Source organism: Truncatella angustata (assembly GCF_020726525.1).
Source record: "Truncatella angustata strain MPI-SDFR-AT-0073 chromosome Unknown BKA67scaffold_2, whole genome shotgun sequence".
Lineage (NCBI taxonomy): Eukaryota > Fungi > Ascomycota > Sordariomycetes > Amphisphaeriales > Sporocadaceae > Truncatella > Truncatella angustata.
Genome location: NW_025763382.1, coordinates 5,386,895 through 5,404,680, shown reverse-complemented (window position 1 = coordinate 5,404,680; position 17,786 = coordinate 5,386,895). Strand labels below are relative to the sequence as shown.

At 51.7% G+C, this 17,786-nt stretch overlaps 5 protein-coding genes across 5 annotated transcripts; 2 read left to right on the top strand and 3 right to left on the bottom strand.

Moving 5' to 3' along the window:
• Positions 1-249: 249 nt before the first annotated feature.
• On the bottom strand, positions 250-5,352 carry BKA67DRAFT_533048 (uncharacterized protein; the record flags this gene model as incomplete). The annotated part of the gene is made up of 3 exons (XM_046099644.1): positions 250-1,831; positions 1,881-2,964; positions 3,033-5,352. The coding sequence occupies 3 exons, from the start codon at positions 5,350-5,352 to the stop codon at positions 250-252; spliced, it is 4,986 nt and encodes a 1,661-aa protein (XP_045962095.1).
• Positions 5,353-7,850: 2,498 nt separating this feature from the next.
• Positions 7,851-10,727, top strand: BKA67DRAFT_201046 (subtilisin like protease). Its single transcript, XM_046095418.1, has 2 exons — positions 7,851-9,709; positions 9,762-10,727. The coding sequence occupies exons 1-2, from the start codon at positions 7,986-7,988 to the stop codon at positions 10,507-10,509; spliced, it is 2,472 nt and encodes an 823-aa protein (XP_045962094.1). The 5' UTR covers positions 7,851-7,985; the 3' UTR covers positions 10,510-10,727.
• On the bottom strand, positions 10,722-12,716 carry BKA67DRAFT_201007 (uncharacterized protein). The gene is made up of 3 exons (XM_046095416.1): positions 12,623-12,716; positions 12,195-12,522; positions 10,722-12,078 (listed from the first exon to the last, which is right to left on the bottom strand). Exons 2-3 carry the CDS (start codon positions 12,471-12,473, stop codon positions 10,945-10,947), a joined length of 1,413 nt encoding a protein of 470 aa, XP_045962093.1. The 5' UTR covers positions 12,474-12,522; positions 12,623-12,716; the 3' UTR covers positions 10,722-10,944.
• A 508-nt stretch (positions 12,717-13,224) lies between these two features.
• On the bottom strand, positions 13,225-13,505 carry BKA67DRAFT_656100 (uncharacterized protein; the record flags this gene model as incomplete). The annotated part of the gene is made up of 2 exons (XM_046106890.1): positions 13,225-13,310; positions 13,382-13,505. 2 exons carry the CDS (start codon positions 13,503-13,505, stop codon positions 13,225-13,227), a joined length of 210 nt encoding a protein of 69 aa, XP_045962092.1.
• A 646-nt stretch (positions 13,506-14,151) lies between these two features.
• BKA67DRAFT_656099 (uncharacterized protein) lies at positions 14,152-17,378 on the top strand (the record flags this gene model as incomplete). The annotated part of the gene is made up of 2 exons (XM_046106889.1): positions 14,152-14,573; positions 14,717-17,378. 2 exons carry the CDS (start codon positions 14,152-14,154, stop codon positions 17,376-17,378), a joined length of 3,084 nt encoding a protein of 1,027 aa, XP_045962091.1.
• Between the last annotated feature and the right edge of the window lie 408 nt (positions 17,379-17,786).

Sequence of the window (17,786 nt, the reverse complement as noted above, 5' to 3'; positions counted from 1 at the left end):
CGCCAGACGATGGACGTTGTGTTGCCTCGTGATTATAAATTCTTTCTTGTGAGGAACACTGATAACATACATATTATTCCATCAAACATAGTCTATCAAACTATGACCGTAATTCGTTGCCATGAATCATTCACATCATCACTATGTACTCGAAGAGAGGAAGCAGTATTCAACTTCGTGACATCCTCTCACACTTTTCATGGTAGTCTGCAGCCGAGAGCACAACTACTTGAAGTCTCCGGGGCGCACTCAATAGACATCAAGATGGTGTGTATTGCCCCGGTTGTAGTCATACTCAGCACCCTCACCCCCCCTGTGCTCCCGGTATTGGCTACCTTTCCGTCCACTGAAGAGTCTCTTGAGAGTACCACCTCTCTTCGGCATCGGTTGCTCATCGTACGCGTCTTCAATTCCGGCGTTACCATTCTCGATCTCTGATTCATCGTCCACATTAGAGGCATCTTCGCCGTGGTATTCGTATTGTAGCGTCGGCACGAGAAGTCTATACGGCATCGTAATACCGGCAGGGTCTTTGGGGTTAATCTCGACGTTCAGCTGAATATCAAGGGCGCCTTCCACATCAACCTCGAATCGCTGGGGCTTCTTGAGCTGTTTAATACTCAATCCCGTAGACATGCGGTAGACTGGCTTTGGTCTACTGGGCCTAGCCTGTTCCTCTGACATCCTTTCATCGCCGCGACCGTGAGCGGCAGAAACGGGTTGTGTGTACGAGCGCTGCGGGGCACGATGCGCCACTGAGAAATACGAGTCGTCACCAGTGCTGTATTCAGCGGCTTCGCGAGCGCTACCAGCGCCGCCGCGAAGACCCATGCGTGCAAGTTTGTCACCCCGCTCGCCATTCGGCCCCTCAAAAGCCGTTGGCCGTGTTCGCCGAATTTCTTGGGGCGTCGGGATATGATTATAGGAGTCCTCATCGCTTTCAGCGCCCCAGCCACCGTTGATCCCACCATCATCAGGACGGCGACGACTAGTGGAAGGCCGCCGGCCGAAGAAGCCGCCCTTCTTAGGGCCAGCTGAATCACTACGACCGAGAGACAAGGTGCGTAGCAGCTTACCAGGACGTTGCTGACCATCAGAGGTAGAGTTTTTTCTGGAAAATGAGCGGAAAAGGCCACTGCCACCACCAGAAAGTGGCGGGCGGGAGCGGTCTTGCTCATCTGGCACGTCTGGACGGTATACTGGTCCGCGTTTCCTAGATGAAGACGACAATCTACGCAGGAGACCGCCACGACGGGGTGGTGACCCTTCGGGATTGTGTTCATAATCTTCCTCGGGAGGTGGTGTAGAAGGTGGTGTACTTCCTGGGACATAAGGTCGGATCTGACACCAGTTTCGGTGCGGAAGGAGTCGCTTGTTGTTACGCGGCTTGCCATCAACACCTGACATGAAGATGGGAATCATATCTTCGTCGGTCTCCTTGTCGAAGTGGTGGACCTTGTTTCGCTTGTTGAGGACATCTGCTAGCATATCTGGTGGTGGAGTATTGACGATGGCGGATGAGATGACGTTCGGCATGTAGCGAAAATCCTTATGCTTAGGAATTTGAAGCTTGGGGTTCGAAAAGAACTGTCCAATAGCTGCAAGATGAACATCACCGCTAAGAATCGTGATGCGCACGGATTTATCAGCCGCAAGATCCTGAAGATCTTCAATGACAAATTTACGCTCCTCCTTGTGGTTCTTTGCGGTCCAATGGTCGTCCAAATCATCGAGCACCTCGACGCCTCCATCGAAACGGTTAAGCAAACCTTTACCAAACAATCCAGCCTTGCCCATAGCCTTCACGGGGTCCATTAGTCGAGAAGTCAATCTGATAAAAGTTAGCAAATAGCCTGAGGGGTTACTGATAATAAACTTACATATTCTCAAGCCAGACCAACCGAGGATAAGCGATTGGAACCCCAAGCAGAACCAACAAATGCTTCGTCTCTCCCTTGATGATCTCGGCGTAGCACCGGTCAATGATTTTTTTCCAAGTATCTTCTCGCACCACTTCTTCCCTCGTGCGCTCTGTACGCGCATCAACGGCAAGCAGGGCAATATCAGAACCGAGTGACATGTACAAGCTGCGACTCAATTCGTGGATGTAAGGACCAGGTTTACGGCCTAGAATCCAGCTTGGCTCAGCCTCCTCTGTCTCGCTCACTATACTTTGCTGCTGGAATAGCATATAGTACTTGAAGGCGACGGCACCCAAGCCGGAAAAGACCGGTGATCTCATAAAGTGGTCTGGGTAAGATCCAAACCCGTCAATGATGTCGTGGTCATCATACATATTGACCATGGGGATTTGAGAGTTTGCCAAACCGAAAAGACCTTGTGAAAACCACATGCAGTATCGTTCGAAATAGAAGGTTTCTAACTCCTCCTGCAAATCCGCTGTGAATGGCGCATTGTGCTTATGAAGCGGATTCCTGATGTCCAGCCATTGTTTGAAGATTGTGGTCTGTCTCATCACAGCATCGTTATAGACCTGGTCTCCACCTCCAATCATCACATGGAAAGGCTGGGTTTGATGAGTGTTCAGCACATCCCGCCACATCGGATCCGGACCACTGAGATCATCCGACTTCACGCTCAGACTGAATCCATTACAACTGTGGAACATGACATTCATAGACTGGCCACGAGCCGGTATCCAAAAGCCCGTCGCAGGGCCATGATTGATACGGTATGCAATGCGCTGTTGCCTATCGCGAAGCTCGACTTCAAGATTGAAGCGCCAGAACGTGCAACCCTGTTCAGCATGCAGGCGAAACCCGCGAATATCTTTATACTTGCCAAGCTTTTCTCCATCTGCCTTGACACGCTTTTGGCGACTGGCAAAAGATTCTGGCCGGTCGGGAGCATTTTTGTTGAAATCCGGCGCAGTTCTAGTAGCTTCAAAAAGCCCATCATCGGTATCTAGCATGGACAAATCCTTGCCTTCCTCGAGATGCTCGACTGGCCTGACATAGAGCGTTTCTCCATACCGACCGAGTTTCGGTATGCCGGCTATGGGATCCACATACTCTGGTAGCAGGGCTTGTTCACCCATGAGTTCCGCTGGTGGAGGGGGAGTAAATCAATGTGCTGCACAAAGAGGCGCAGGATAGGGGCACTTTCGTATGAGCTATCAGAATCCTGGGTAACAATCATGACGGAGCCTCTCCAGATTTCTTTCTCAGCGACGCCGCCATTGCGGCTGCGTGCAGCCAATTTTTCGTGTCGAATACCACAGTATCTTAGCAACGGTCCACACTTGAGATACAAGGCGGGCTTAAAACGGGTAGGGCCTTGCGTCTCATCATACCCGCCATCAAAAGCTTCACCTTTCTGAGGTCTAGAAGACAAACTTCCTCTGCGGTTTCCAGAGTTCTCCCACCATGTCTTGTCTTTCTCATCATGGCTGGGTTCGGGGACTTTTGGTACTTGCGCTTGTGTGTCTAGTAATGCATCCGTAAGCTGTCCAACTGTCGCCTTTCTCCACTCGTCGAGATATTTTGGGGGCTGGTACACAGCCTGGCCAGTATGTGGTCTATCCCTATGGAAATAGTCTCGGAAGTGATGTTGATCATCTGATTCAGGGCTACCGCCAGTATCATAGCTGGGCTCAACTCTTTGATCGGGGAACGTCACCGACTTCATGCCATTACCATTCCCTCGGACAGAACGAGTATTAGCAGCATTTGATGGGGGCGCTTGGCGCTTGGCTCCATATGAAGCTGAACGTCCAAGGCCGATAGCAGCGGCGAAGCCTCGTGCTCGACTTGGTGGTTCTTCATAATTATCATAGTCGTCGTATTCGTCATATTCCTCGTAATTGCCACGGCCAGGTTGCCTTCCTTGGGTCTGAGGCCTTTCACCATACTCATCATCGTATTGCGTCGGAGGTACCCTTCTGAGATCTCCCCCAGTGGTCTTCGATCTCGAAACACCGGCGCCTCCTGTAAATTGGGGTTCTTCGCCACGGCGATGAATGGCTGGAAATCTCTCTTCTGCTTGTGTTCGCATACTATACCAAGGATCCCCGGGTGGGTTCTTCCGGAGTTTATTACTTCCGCTACGTGCAACACCAGCGGATACAATCGGCGCTGCTGGTGCAAGTATATCCGGCGAGGTGCCAGAGTTGCCAGAGTTGCCTTGTGGAGTGTCCAAATCGTTTCTTGCAGCTCTGTCACGGAAACTTAAGTTACGTTGAGGCAGGTCGGCGCTCATCGGTGCAGATACGTTACGATTCTTGGGCACAGGTACTTGAGGTTGTGGTGCTGGGCCAGAGGAGACGCGCCTTCTATGATCTGAGCCATATTGTAATGGAGGGGCTTGTCGCGCCGAAATTGGGGAATCGTCTCGGTGGAAGTCAGCTGCCACTGGACGTTGCTGGTCTTCTTGACCTACTGATTGTCGGCGGGGTCTGAAATGGACTTGTTGAGCGACGGGACGATCGACGACTCTTGTGTCGGGAGAGTTTGCGCCGGCATCCGCTTCCGTTGTGGCTGCTTTCTCCCGTGCGCGTCTTTCGGCAGCCTCCACACGAGCACGTTTCTCATCCTTCGTAATGCTATCGAGCGTCAGCTCGAGCTTCTGCAGTGGTGATCGATCATGTGCCCACTGTTGCTGCACCTCTTCAGGGCCAAGAGATTCTCTTCTCCGGTGCGACACCCTCTTGCCCGGCTTGGCCCCATTGGAGATTCGCCTTGACGAGCCTGTCCTCCCACCGCCATCATCATAATCGGCCATTGCACGCCGTGCCCTTCTCGCTTCTAGATCGTTTTCGATTTGGCGCGCAGCGTTGTTTGAGGCTACGGCCTCGGCTTCCATCTCTGCTGCTGCAGCTTTGGCCTGCGCAAGCGATTTGTGGGCCGACGGTGGCGGTCCTGGCTGACCGGAAGCGCTGAAGGTGTATGGCGAGTGGTGGCCGTTTCCGTAAGGATCCCTATTGTTGTAGCTGACTGGTGGTGCTCTGGGCACATCCGGTGCAGTGGGCGGCGTTGCGCGAGCGGTAGCCTCGAAATCTTCGTGGACTCGAGTACTTGGCCTCTTGCGCTTCTCCTGCGGATTTGACTGATAGTCAAGCTGCCCGTACGAAAGAGTGGCTGGTCGAGGCGCCAGGCCAGAATCTTCGAAGCTCGAATCTACAGGTGAGGCCAATGGACTGTAGGTCGAGTCGGTTGGAGCTTCGGTAGCTTGAGTTTGAAGTGAGACACGATTCAATCTAGGTTGCGATTGAGAGGTGGATGCAAGACCGTCCAATGACTGACTGCGATCGTGAGCTTGACTATAGCTATTCGACGTACGACGAGCCTTGGTGGGCAAATGGCCCCAGTAAGGTGCAGACACAGGCCCGGACATAATAGGTAATTGTACGAACTTGCTGGCAGCACCAGCGGATGTCTACCTAGATATTGGCGGCGGTGATTGGGCTGCAAAGCCGGATTGGATGGGATCACAATGTCGGTGGGATTGGTTCGCCCAGCCTTCAGAATTTCAGTGGCAGTGAATGTCCTTAGAGGGTAATGATGTATGGCCTACTAATGCGATTCGTGCGCGGTTCGGTGGTCGGCAACTTGGGTGTAAATGCGAGTGTCCATAGCTAGATCCAATGTCGGGGTGACACATGCAGATCGGGACCAGGATCAGCTGGAAATTTACAGGTAGAGCGAGGTGAGTGATTGTACAAACGATACTCAAAAAGCAGAATGATTGCGAATTGACGAGGTTGAACCTCCAGCTTCCAAGGCTAACCAGCAGGGAAGCTATTGGCGGTTTGTGCTATACCCTGCCAATGCGGTACATACTTAGTACGGCGGTCTGGCAGCAGGCGGAGCAGGGTATGCTGACTTGATCCCAGCAGCAATCTCGCGGTTTTCGTTTCCTACAGTACGGGTATATGCTGGTGGTCACGACCAATGTTTCGGGGCTTGAGACCAGGGCAACGGTCAGAGAGAGCTCCTCGATTGGTCTTGTCTCACCTCGATCAACATGTTGCAAAGCCCAACGAGAAAGGGACGAGGGCAGAGTCTTTGCCTCGGCGATCTGACTCAAGGCTAGATGCAGAATGATGGAGTTATCCGCGTTGGTCATCTGTTAGCCTAGTGCCAAAGACTTTTTTTTGTCATGGATGGCACTGAATGCTCAGACGTCTCACGAATCAGGGAATAGGTAGTGGTCTAAATCCTAAACATAAATATGGTGGCTGGAATAACAGTCCCTCAAAGAGCCCACCCATGCATGTCATATCGGAGAAGTGATGATGACACTGAGTTGTACCATAATACCTCGTATCGAAATGTGTTGGCAGGCCTCTTGGGGTTGGACAAACAGCCAGGCTTTACATTACGAGAGATGGAGAGAACAGCCCAGGACGGGAACAGCCGTGGTAGGTGCCCACTTCTGCATTCATTCAACTTAAGGTTTTTTTTATTGGAACAAACAAGTGACTGATGTCATTGGTGTTTGACAACTCAATGAGACAAATAAAGTGTCGATCAGTGTTATACTCTTCGGAGAAGTCCACAAGGGTGGCGGCTTGTATGAAGATGAACATTGCACTGGAGTATCTATAAGATCAATCCATGCAAGCGCTCCTCCCCCGAGACGTCTGCATCTGGCTTAAAACGCTGGCAGTGGACAAGTGCCTGGGTTGTAATCAGCGGTTGCAAGTGCAATTCCATGAAAAGCTTCTGAAGGCCGTTTTGTCTTCAGCCTAGTACAGGATCAAAACCTAGTTAGTCTTCTGCTTGAGATACCTACAGCGCACTGGAGTGGCCACGCGGTTGTGGATATTCAGCATGAAGGATTGCTCGGCGGCGTAGAAAGTTTAGGTTTGCATCTTGCCATGCTGTTGATGGCAGCGGTAAGGCGTATCATTGACCCATCGAAACATGCCATCCTCGAGCATGTCTTGTTATCTGAAACGATCGCGCCTGGTGATTTGGTGATTTGTTCTTTCGCGAGTTCCTACCAAGGTTACCAAAAAGTTGAAAGGTCAGCACTGTCTCTGTTGAATAGCTGCTTGGGGGACCACCCGGGGTCCAGAAGATTTGCGAGACGAGTGCGACAAAAAAGGCCCGTCGTAACTTGCAACATAGTACAATAGGCAGTGCCCCCGTGAAACTGAACGCTTTGTCACACATGGCGCGACTCGAGGCATTCTGTCAAGCGATGTTGACAATGAATAAATGTCTCTCTCGTGATGCCTCGAGAGTGGCTGAACGTTTGAACTGTTCATGGTCATGCAAATAAGCTAGGCATGCAGAATGTCCCAAGTCAAATATCCCGTACTCTGTATCCTCTTTTGGATTCTTGGAAACTGCATTGTGTACGGCATAGTTACGGGGCTTATGTACTTTGTAGGATCAGTTGCCACTAACCGCAGTCTAAGCAGGGACCAGCTCCCTCATCCCACCTCCCGTATTGGGGCTAAGTACAAAGTAATCCATCCGACCCGCAAGACCACTAGGTTAACAACTTTACATGTGTAGCAAGGCTGCCACTAAACAGTTCTAGCGGCAGCGAACGGCCCTGAAACAACACCTAGACATTTCCCCCATACGGCACAGCACAGCACAGCACAGGCAGGCTGGGTTAGTGGTCTGAACTCGACTTGCGCAATGCGACATACCGTGGCTTTTGGTCTGTATTGTTGATCTTCTTTCTATATTGCCTCTTACTACTTCAACATTCGTGCTTCTCGCGAGGCACGTGTATTGCATTTATCCCACACTCTACTCTTATCCACTCGAGGAACCTCATTCTTCCTCTGATCCCTACTCCACGGCATTTCAACCCTTGGACTTTCATCTCCTCGGCCGCCAGTCTACCGAAACGGAAAGGGGGCAACTGCAACTCTGCCGCATGGTCGTCGTCAGCTGTGTCCTTACTGTCCCTTCCCTTACCCGACGAGATCTCCTCAAGCCCCTTGAGATTTCTCTCTAATATTCCTTGCTACAACCACGGGCCGTTATTCGCATCCGCCCCCGGAAATGAAGCTATCCTCTTTGTTGGCCCTTGGCAGCCTGGCTGGTCTAGGAGCCGCATCTAACCTACGAACGAGGAATTTCGACTCCAACGACTACTATGTCCTACACCTCGAGCGAGACGCAGAGCCAGACCACATCGCTACCAGATTGGGTCTCAGGAATGAAGGACAAATGGGCAATCTGCCGGACCACTACATATTCTCAACAGCAAAGCGCGACGACGACGATTTCGTCAAGGCGGCAGTCAAGGAACGGAGGCGGAAGAGATCGCGTGACGACACGGATTACCTCGATCTTGTCAAATTCTCTCAGAAGCAAAAGCTTCACGAGCCATTGCAAAGAAGAATCCCCCCTCCGCGGCCTGCTGGATTCTATCCAGTCGCGGCTCGGCAGGAAGCCGACGCGAACGCTGTCATCAAGCAGCAAGCCGTGATGCAACAACTGGGCATCTCGGACCCCATCTTCAACGAACAGTGGCATCTGTTCAACCCCGTCCAAGTTGGTCACGATGTCAACGTTACCGACGTTTGGTTGTCTGGTGTCACCGGAAAGAACGCCACGGTGGCTATCGTTGACGACGGTCTAGACATGTACAGCAATGACCTGAAGCCCAACTACTACCCCCAAGGCAGTTGGGATTTCAATGACCAGACCGCCGAGCCGAAGCCCAGGCTGTCCGACGACAAGCATGGCACCCGATGTGCTGGAGAGGTCTCCGCAGCCAAGAACGATGTGTGTGGTGTTGGGGTCGCATATGACTCCAAGATTGCTGGTATCAGAATCCTGAGCAAGCTCATCAGCGATGCCGACGAAGCCATTGCCATGAACTACGACTTCCAACATAACCAGATCTACTCCTGCTCCTGGGGGCCACCTGATGACGGTCGGACAATGGACGCCCCCGGCATTCTCATCAAACGTGCCATGTTGAACGGAATACAGAATGGACGTGGGGGACTTGGCTCTATCTATGTTTTCGCTAGTGGCAACGGCGCCGCCAGTGATGACAATTGCAACTTTGACGGCTACACCAACTCCATCTACAGTATCACAGTGGGCGCTTTGGACCGAAAGGGACAACACCCATATTACTCGGAGAAGTGCTCTGCCCAGCTCGTTGTTACCTACAGCAGCGGAAGTGGTGATGCTATTCACACAACCGATGTGGGCGAGAATGCTTGCTACAGCGGACACGGAGGCACTTCTGCCGCCGCCCCTTTGGCTGCTGGAATCTTCGCGCTCGCGCTCGAAATCCGCCCCGACCTCAGTTGGCGCGACATGAACTACATAGCTATCGAAAGTGCCGTGCCTATCGACCTCGATACGGAAGAATGGCAAGATACTACTCTGGGCAAGAAGTTCAGTCACACTTTTGGTTACGGCAAGGTTGACAGCTGGAAGCTTGTCGAGGCGGCCAAGACTTGGAAGAATGTGAAGCCTCAGTCCTGGTTCTTCTCCCCATGGATCCATATTCGCAAGGAGATTCCCCAAGGCAACACCGGGTTGACCTCAACTTTCGAGGTCACGGCGGATATGTTGAAGGGGGCCAACCTTGAAAACGTCGAGCATGTTACTGTGACCATGAACATCGAGCACGCCCGCCGTGGCGATCTCAGTGTTGACCTCATTAGCCCTGACGGTGTCACCAGCCATATCGCGACTAGCCGTAAGCTTGATTCCAGCGCAGAGGGCTACAACGACTGGACCTTCATGAGTGTGGCACATTGGTAAGTTCCGTCTTATTGATTTCTTTCAACTTTGGATACTGATAAGCAATAGGGGCGAAAGGGGCGTTGGTACCTGGACTGTCATTGTTCGCGATACCAAGGTCGACTCCAATAACGGAACTTTCGTCGATTGGCATCTGAAGCTTTGGGGTCAGTCCATTGATGCCTCCAAAGCCAAGCTTCTGCCTATGCCTACTGAAGAGGACGATGACAACCACGATGCGATTGCTACTACCACTCTTGCGCCTGGCACCACCACTCTGCCCTCAGGTTCTGACCCGACCAACACAGTCCTCCACCCGACTGAACTCCCCACCGACCACCCTCACCGCCCGACGAAGCCCGCTGGCACTGATGGTGCGTCTGAGACGAGCAGTGGAACTACGGAAGAAGAGGCAGCCGAGACCACAGCCGCAAGCTCATGGGTGCCGTCTTTCCTACCCACTTTTGGTGCTTCCTCGCATGTTCTTGCTTGGGTGTACGGCGCCCTCGGTCTTATTGTGCTTTTCGTCTGCGGCCTTGGTGCTTGGTGGTGGATCGTACGTCGCCGCCAACTCCGCAACAGCCCCCGCGACGCCTACGAGTTCGAGCTACTCAACGAGGAAGAAGGTGAGGGTTTGGCCGGCGGAGCCGAGCACAAGCGCAAGAGGGGCGGCGAATTGTACGATGCTTTCGCCGGCGGCAGCGATGATGAGGAGGAGGAGGAGGAGGAGGCCCAAGTGCCCCGCAGGAGTACGGACAGCGAGGCTTCCGAGGTCGTTAACGAGAAGCCGAGCTCGAGACTGCTGACCGGCCGGTAGAAGCGACCGCAGTGGTTACGAGTGAAGTGAGGCGTTGCTAAACGCAGTGGAGTCATTATACCTGCAAGATCATCATACTGGCGTTACGGAGCAACGGGTCGAGCATGGAGGAAATTAGGCAAAACGCAATCATTACCAGCATTTCTATTCTCACCTTGATGTCATCTTACGCCAACTCGAAACTTGATGGATAATACGATTGTCTGGTTCATGATAGCCATTTATACAGGCTGGTGAATTATTACTTGGCCCATGCTCGCGAATTTGCTGACCTTTAAACGCCCCTTCTACCAATCATGGCCTCGTGCTTTCAAGTTTTCCGTCGCTTCGAGTCAGACTGTGTGTCTCGTGCCTTGAAGCCTATCGTGAACATGCCCTCCCAAAAGGCTATGCTTAAGAGATGCCCTCCCCTCCCCCAAAAAGAATTTCAGCTCATTACGACGCACTAACTTGTCCCTCCATCTCCTTGACATATCGTTCCCAGACCTCGATGAGGCCGCCGTAGAAATCCACGTGTGCATCGGCCAGACCGCCAAACTGCTTCTTCATCTCGATGCGCTTGATGCGCTCAAAGTCCACGACCTCCTTGACGACCTCCTCGTCGAACATCTCGCTCGTCTTCTTGGCGCGCTCCGCCTCCGTCGTCAGCTCGTCGATGCGTATCTCGAGCTTCCTGAGGCGCTCCCGCCGCGACGCCTCGTGGTCCACGCCCCGCACGTCCTCGAGCTTGCTCCGGATGAAGCCCCCCGCGCCGGACGAGCCGTACCCCGAGACCAGGCCGTCGCGCTCCAGGGTCGACTTGTTGAGGTACTCGGTCAGCTGCTCGTGGTCGAGCTGCTTCTGCTCCCGCGTCTTGAGCAGGTTCTTGAGCGCGACGCTGTAGGCCCCCATGTCCCTCAGGCTGCCCAGGTAGTCCTGGTCCGTGTGGTCCTTGAGCCGCCTCAGGCCCGTGCCCGCGTCCTCGACGCTGGCGGCGAAGGCGCGGACGGCGGTCTCGACGCCGGGCTCGAGGGTGATGAGCTTCTGGAACTGCTCGGCCAGGTCCCGCATGTCGGACTCGAGGTCCGCCTCGCGGCGCACGACGCGCGCAACCACCTTCTCGACGTGTCCCAGGTCCTCGTCGAGCTTGTCGGCGCGCTCCCGCACCTCGATGAACCGCTTGTCTGCCTTGTTGACTTTTGTGAAGGCGTTGATGAAGGTGTCGGCAAAGTTGTCGAACACGCCCCCGCTCCCCGGCTCGCCAGTAGCGTTAACGCCGCCGCGGGCCGAGCGGCTCTTCATGGTGGCGTTCCAGTCGGGGCTCTCCAGGAATGTGTGCAGGATGGGGGCTCTGCGCAGGATGGGGTGTGCGGCCAGCCGGGACAGGAAGCGCTGCAGGGAGAAGGCCCGGCGGTGGGTGAAGTCGGGGCCGAACCGGTCACCGCGCACATACTCCATGCGCTGCTTGTCGGGCAGGGGGGGGACGGCGCATGCTGGGTAGTCTTTGAAGAGGGATTTGTAGAGGAAGACGAAGTCGGTGAAGCGTCGTCGGGCTGAGAATTGTGGTTTCTGGAAGGAAGGGAATGTGGACTGGATGGGGGAAGGGTCAGCATTCCAGGGCGATAGATTCGGTAAAGTGGCGGGTATAGATAGAGAGGTGTGAGGCCGCTCGTGTCCGAGCATCCCGGGGCCATGCATGGACTCACATGTGTGGTTACAAGATATGATACAAAGGCGTCTTTCGTTCCGTCGCTCTCCTTGCGCGGTTCTGTCACTGTGCAATGGAGAACGTCGCCGGACAAGCCGGGGTCTATCCTCGTGGGATCCTCGTCCATCTCTGGGCGGCTTTCGCCAACGGGCACAGAGTCATCAAAGACCGGGATGGCGGCGCTCGATCCCGATCCCACGGCAACAGCGGCCGGGTCGTTTCCTTGACTGTGCCATGAGACGTTGGAGAAGTTGTCGTGCTGGTCGATGACGGCCATGGCAGGCTAAGGTAGGTCGGGGCGGTTCCCGACGACTCCCGTGGGTGGTCTTTGGTTGCGAACTCAGCAGTCGTCGCTAGAAGTCGATGGGCTTTGTTTTCGTAGTATCAAGATCCAGAGTGCAGATTATAATCAATATGCCAGCTCACGTTAACATGGACTCGGAGGATTACCCATGGGCGATAGCAGGGCAAGGCAAAGGCGAGGCACGACGACGTATGCCGGTAGTGGGGATGGGGGAAGCTGCCTGAAGTGTGCAAGGTGGGCTGTGCGGTTGGAGCTTGCCTATGACGCTGCTTGAGCTTGACCCAGGCCCAGGCCCAGGTCAGAGGAGACGGAGAGGCCATACACAAAACAGCACTGAAGAAAGATGGAAGGTGTATAGTATTATAAACCCAAGGTTAGTGCAATGTATACCCATGGGCAACGAGCATTCTCTCTACATGTTTTCTCTTCGCCCGGGCTATTTCCTTCCAGCCATATCTCGAAGGGCCACTGAAACTTTGAATGACAATGTGCTGACACGAGAAATAGTGCCATCAGACAATTCGACTGCGCCATAAGACTAACAGCACGGTTTGGGATCGCTCAATGTGCTTTGATCATAATGATGAGGGCGTCTCGTCTATCAGGCTAACCCAGCCATAAATACTTGCCGTATGTAACTACTATACATGAAAGAGCTAACTTTCCTGAAACGGTAAGCCCGACATTTCGGCCTTTTGACAAAAAACCTCTCCATCCCATATTCCTACTTGGTTTCCCCGGTTTCTTCATCCTTCTTAGAGTCTTCCTGTTCATGTAGCTCAAAGTCATATTCGGTGTAACCTTGGTTTGCTGGAAGGCAGAAGTTGTCAGATAGTTAAGGGCGAAGCTAGTCAGGCGTCGGAATCGCACCAGTAACTCACTGTATTTGTCAAACTTGGCAAGCTCGTCCCATCGCTTATTTTCATAGTGGTCGCAGGCCAGCTGCATGGTACCCTTCGGCATGTAAATGCTGTGTCGGACGCCTTTATCGTCTGTGTAAACCATGTTGTTGCATTGTGCAGTGCGGACTGGTCTCAAAGAGCGCAATTGAGACGCCTTGTCAATCGGGGTTTTGGTCCCCGCGTGAGAATCCATCATGAGTTGGTCCCAGATTGAGTTTGCCAGGCAGAATCACGATTGGGTTGGGACGACTGTACTCGATTCCAATGATCAACTTGTCAAGAATGTAGTTCAAGCGATTTGTTGGAATAATTCGTAGATACAGCCTACTTTGGCAGACTCGACTCAACATATGGCAGCCTAGCTGTGGGGGCATGCAGTATTTCGGTATATCACATTGCATATCGCCACTCGAGCATAGTAACCACTACCTTTACCCGAGTCTGCCTTGTGGCCGGTTCGACTTTGGACTTGGCTCCAAGCATGGCGGTCCTCTCCCCAAAATGAAAAACAGAGGCAATCAAACGTTGAGGGTGGCATCATGCATCAAACCACCAGGATTGAGGCGTAAATGGCGATGCCATTGGCCACTGAAAAAGATGCTTGTGGAATTCAGGTTCATCACACCAGGTAACATGCAGCTATATGATGTTTATAACAAACTACCCCACCTCCCTATTGGCTTTTCCTGGCTTTCTCTCCCAAACCTTCTTGTTATTCCAGTTTTCTGCTCGTAGAGGCTCTTCTCGCAATGGAGGGCTTGACGGCTTTGAGCCTTGTGGCCAATATTTGTCAATTTGTCGACTATGGCTACAAGATCTACGTTGAAGCAAAACGGCTGCAAAAGTCCGGCACTGGCGCCCTAGACTCAGACATTGCCCGCGACGCCAGACATATGCAGTATTTCGCAAAAAGCTTGAAAGCAAGAAATGTACCATTGTCTTTGTCCGAAGATGAAGAGATTCTTGATGACTTGGCGGAAGAGTGTATGGAGTTGTCGGATGAGCTTGAGACACTGGCGAAAACAGCCAGAACGCACCATCCCAGCTCAATTTTCAGTGCTATACGGTCCGCCATCAAGCAACGACGAAAAGGGCGGGAGAAGGATCAGCTGGAGACCAAGCTCGAAATGTGCAGAAGTAAAATTAGTGTCTTTATTGCCAACAAAAACAGGTACGTTTAGAGCATGGTCTATTCCGGTGTACATTCATCGCAACTACACGACTCCCTTTAGTACTTAGTACAGTGAGTCCGTAATTCGAAGATGGTTACCCCTCAGACAAAGATATCTGAACCTCACCTAATGTCACACGTAGAAAACAAACTCATGATAAGCTCTCATATATCGCTGAGCTTGCCTTCTGCCACGGCCAAGAATTGGCTGCTTTGCAGAAAAGCATAGAAGCGCTGCATTCAACGATGACAATATCGCATTTCAGCGGAGACACCATTTCCGAACTGAAGTCACTCCTGGCGCTACCAGAAGAGGCAGTACTTAAAATAAAGCAGCAGAAGATTTTGGGCGCCTTACGAAATGCGAACATGAACTCAAGGCATGATTCCATCGAGGATGCGCATGAGAAGACTTACAATTGGGTTTTGGACGATGAGACGCAAGTGAAAGCTGGAGATGGCAAACTCAAGAGGCTATCAAGATTGAGGCAGGAACAAAGTCTAGCTAGGAGTTCTTTCATCGATTGGTTAAGCCATGGCTGTGGAATTTTCTACATCTCAGCCAAGCTAGGCGCTGGAAAGTCTACACTCATGAAGGCTTTATTCAACCATGCGAAGATCCGGGAGTATTTATCTCCATGGGCACGCGAAACCCCTCTAGTAATCGCAGCCTTTTTCTTTTGGAAGCCCGACGAGAACCAGAATACCATGGAAGCCCTCAAACGTGTGCTGCTCTACCAGATTCTTTCCCAGGCCCCTGACCTAATTCCTTCCATCTTTCCCGCTCAATGGGAACACCTTAGGTATAAGCCAGACTTGGATACATTTCTCGAGCAGGGCGATATCAAGAATGCTTTTGACACAGTGATCCGGTACGATTCACTCATTGGCAAAAAGAAAATACTACTCTTCATCGATGCGCTCGACGAGTATAATGGTGACCACGGTGCATTAGTTAAAAAGCTGATTGAATGGACAGACAACAACCAATCTCTCAAGATATGTGTGTCCGGGCGTGAGTACATTGCCTTTGAGGAAGGGTTCGCGGACTGCGCAAAACTCAAATTACATTATCTCACAGCTCCCGACATGGAGATATTTGTGAACGCCAGTCTGTCTGCGAACAGGGATTGGCTTGCCCTGCGTTCCAATGGTAGCACGAAGGCCAAAGCTGAAAAACTTGCCCAGTCTCTCGTCGACGGTGCTTCAGGTGTCTTCCTGTGGCTATCTCTGGTCCTGAAGGCTATTCAAGAGGCGCTTCTTATGGGGGATGACATGGATCAGATTGTCGAAATGGTTTACGTCTGTCCTAAAGATATTCTGGAGCTATTTCAACATTTTTTCGATTCTATCAAACCTTCGCATCGTTACTTCGTCTACAATTTATTTGGTATTATGATGCTTAAATCTACCGAGGCTTTCAATGCTCATAGCATATTACAACTGTCATACATAGACGAGTATACCAGGGACCAGGAATTTGCTATTCAACTTCCCGAGACATGGACTATAACAGAAGAAACTGATGTGCGACACAAGATGGCACACCGAAGAGTAGGCGGTCGCTGTCAAGGTATGCTTCAGGTCAAGTCGCGGAAGGACCACCCGCCTACTGAAACTGATTTCGTTGGATTTACTCACCGTTCAGTATATGAGTTTTTGAAGACCCCAGATATACAAAAAGTCATGGAGCCTTTTACACACTCGTTCGATCCTTGCGATATCCTAAGTCAGACCCTCCTGGCCACAATAAAATCGTATTCATCCCCAGGACCTGTGGTTTATTGGAGAAAAAACAAGACGGTTTACTTATCGCCTAAACACGGCTATCAACTAGAAAGGATATTTGACGCCATTTCCCAGTCGAAACCTGATGGTTGTAGAGACTGGGGCCGATTTTACGGATTCCTGCAGAATTTTGCCGAGTCCTTGACCCGGATGCATCTACAACAATCGCTTTCTACGGACGCCGTTGACTCTAACCTCAACTACGACGATTATATCGCTAGAAATACCCTTTACGCTGTCCTAGACGCTGCTCTATCTCGGGGTGAATATCGTGTTTTTGAATGGTCCATAAGGCATGGGCTGATCAACGCTCGCCTTTTCGAAGGCGCTTCAACTTTTGAAGAGACACTTGCAGAGAAATGGGAACAAGCCTTGGCCCAAAGCTATGATATGGAGCACTATCAGCAGTGTCTGTTTACAGCAAATGTACTTCTGACTCTTGGAGTCTCGCCTAACGCCAGAAGAGATATCTCGGCCGACGTCACTGAGTCCTGCTGGGAGAGGTTTCTGTGTTGGACGATCAGCCAAGCCGGATCGTGTGAGCGTTTTGGGAAACGTGTCGGTCCTTGGGTAGACCTTTTCTTGCGATTTGGCTCCAGCGCGGATTTCGAAATACATGTCCACCCTACTGTTGAAAAGCTTCATAGACAAAACGGCCGTGAAAAGTACCTTTACGAGGGGTACCCGATTGCGCTCTTTGCGAATGGACGATCTGTTGGCAAGCAGGCTGACATAGGTGTTTATCAACTCTACTTATCCCCCGAGTCAGACCTAGCAGCTGTGGCAAAGAGGAAAAACTTTCGTTTGGCACTACGGGATTTATTGCGAATCTGGATGCCAGCCCACGCCGACCGATGCGACGCAATCATCAACGGCAGGGCCAACGAAGAGTACTTGTCAACCTCTACATGCTCGTCCGGAAAATCCGCGCATTTTCTCTTGGACAAGTGTCAGTGTAAGGCACATGATTCTGGCATCAACGAGATTCACCTCGAAGAAGACATAACATGGTGTTAGTGGAGGAGAAATGCAAAGAACCCCCCTATCGGCCTTGAAGCACGACAAAATAATGGTATGACCCATCAATCTAGGCGAAAATTAGAAGATGCTTCTCAGATTCAGAGTCGAACTGAACCGATGTAGGATCATCATCCGTTAATTGGTGGTGTCTTAGGTAGAGCAAACTCCTCTACTGTCTCAGAACACTTATTTGTCGTACGCTTAATTGTTTATCTTGAAACCTGCCATTGAAATCACGATGGTTGGCCCTGTTTGATCGTGGACCATGTAACCATGATTTCCGAGTCCATCATAACTCATATTATTGAAGACACCAAATATCTTCGAATCAGCGGCGATACGTAGGATATACTTACAACAGAGAGTCGTACGATCAAGTTGCTGGTGATCTGTACGTTTACTATA

Coding starts and splice junctions, on each gene's coding strand:
- BKA67DRAFT_201046 (XM_046095418.1), top strand. CDS start 7,986: ATGAAGCTATCCTCTTTGTTGGCCCTTGGCAGCCTGGCTGGTCTAGGA. Junction 9,710..9,761: donor TTCATGAGTGTGGCACATTG/GTAAGTTCCGTC, acceptor GATAAGCAATAG/GGGCGAAAGGGGCGTTGGTA.
- BKA67DRAFT_201007 (XM_046095416.1), bottom strand. CDS start 12,473: ATGGCCGTCATCGACCAGCACGACAACTTCTCCAACGTCTCATGGCAC. Junction 12,079..12,194: donor CATATCTTGTAACCACACAT/GTGAGTCCATGC, acceptor TCCCCCATCCAG/TCCACATTCCCTTCCTTCCA.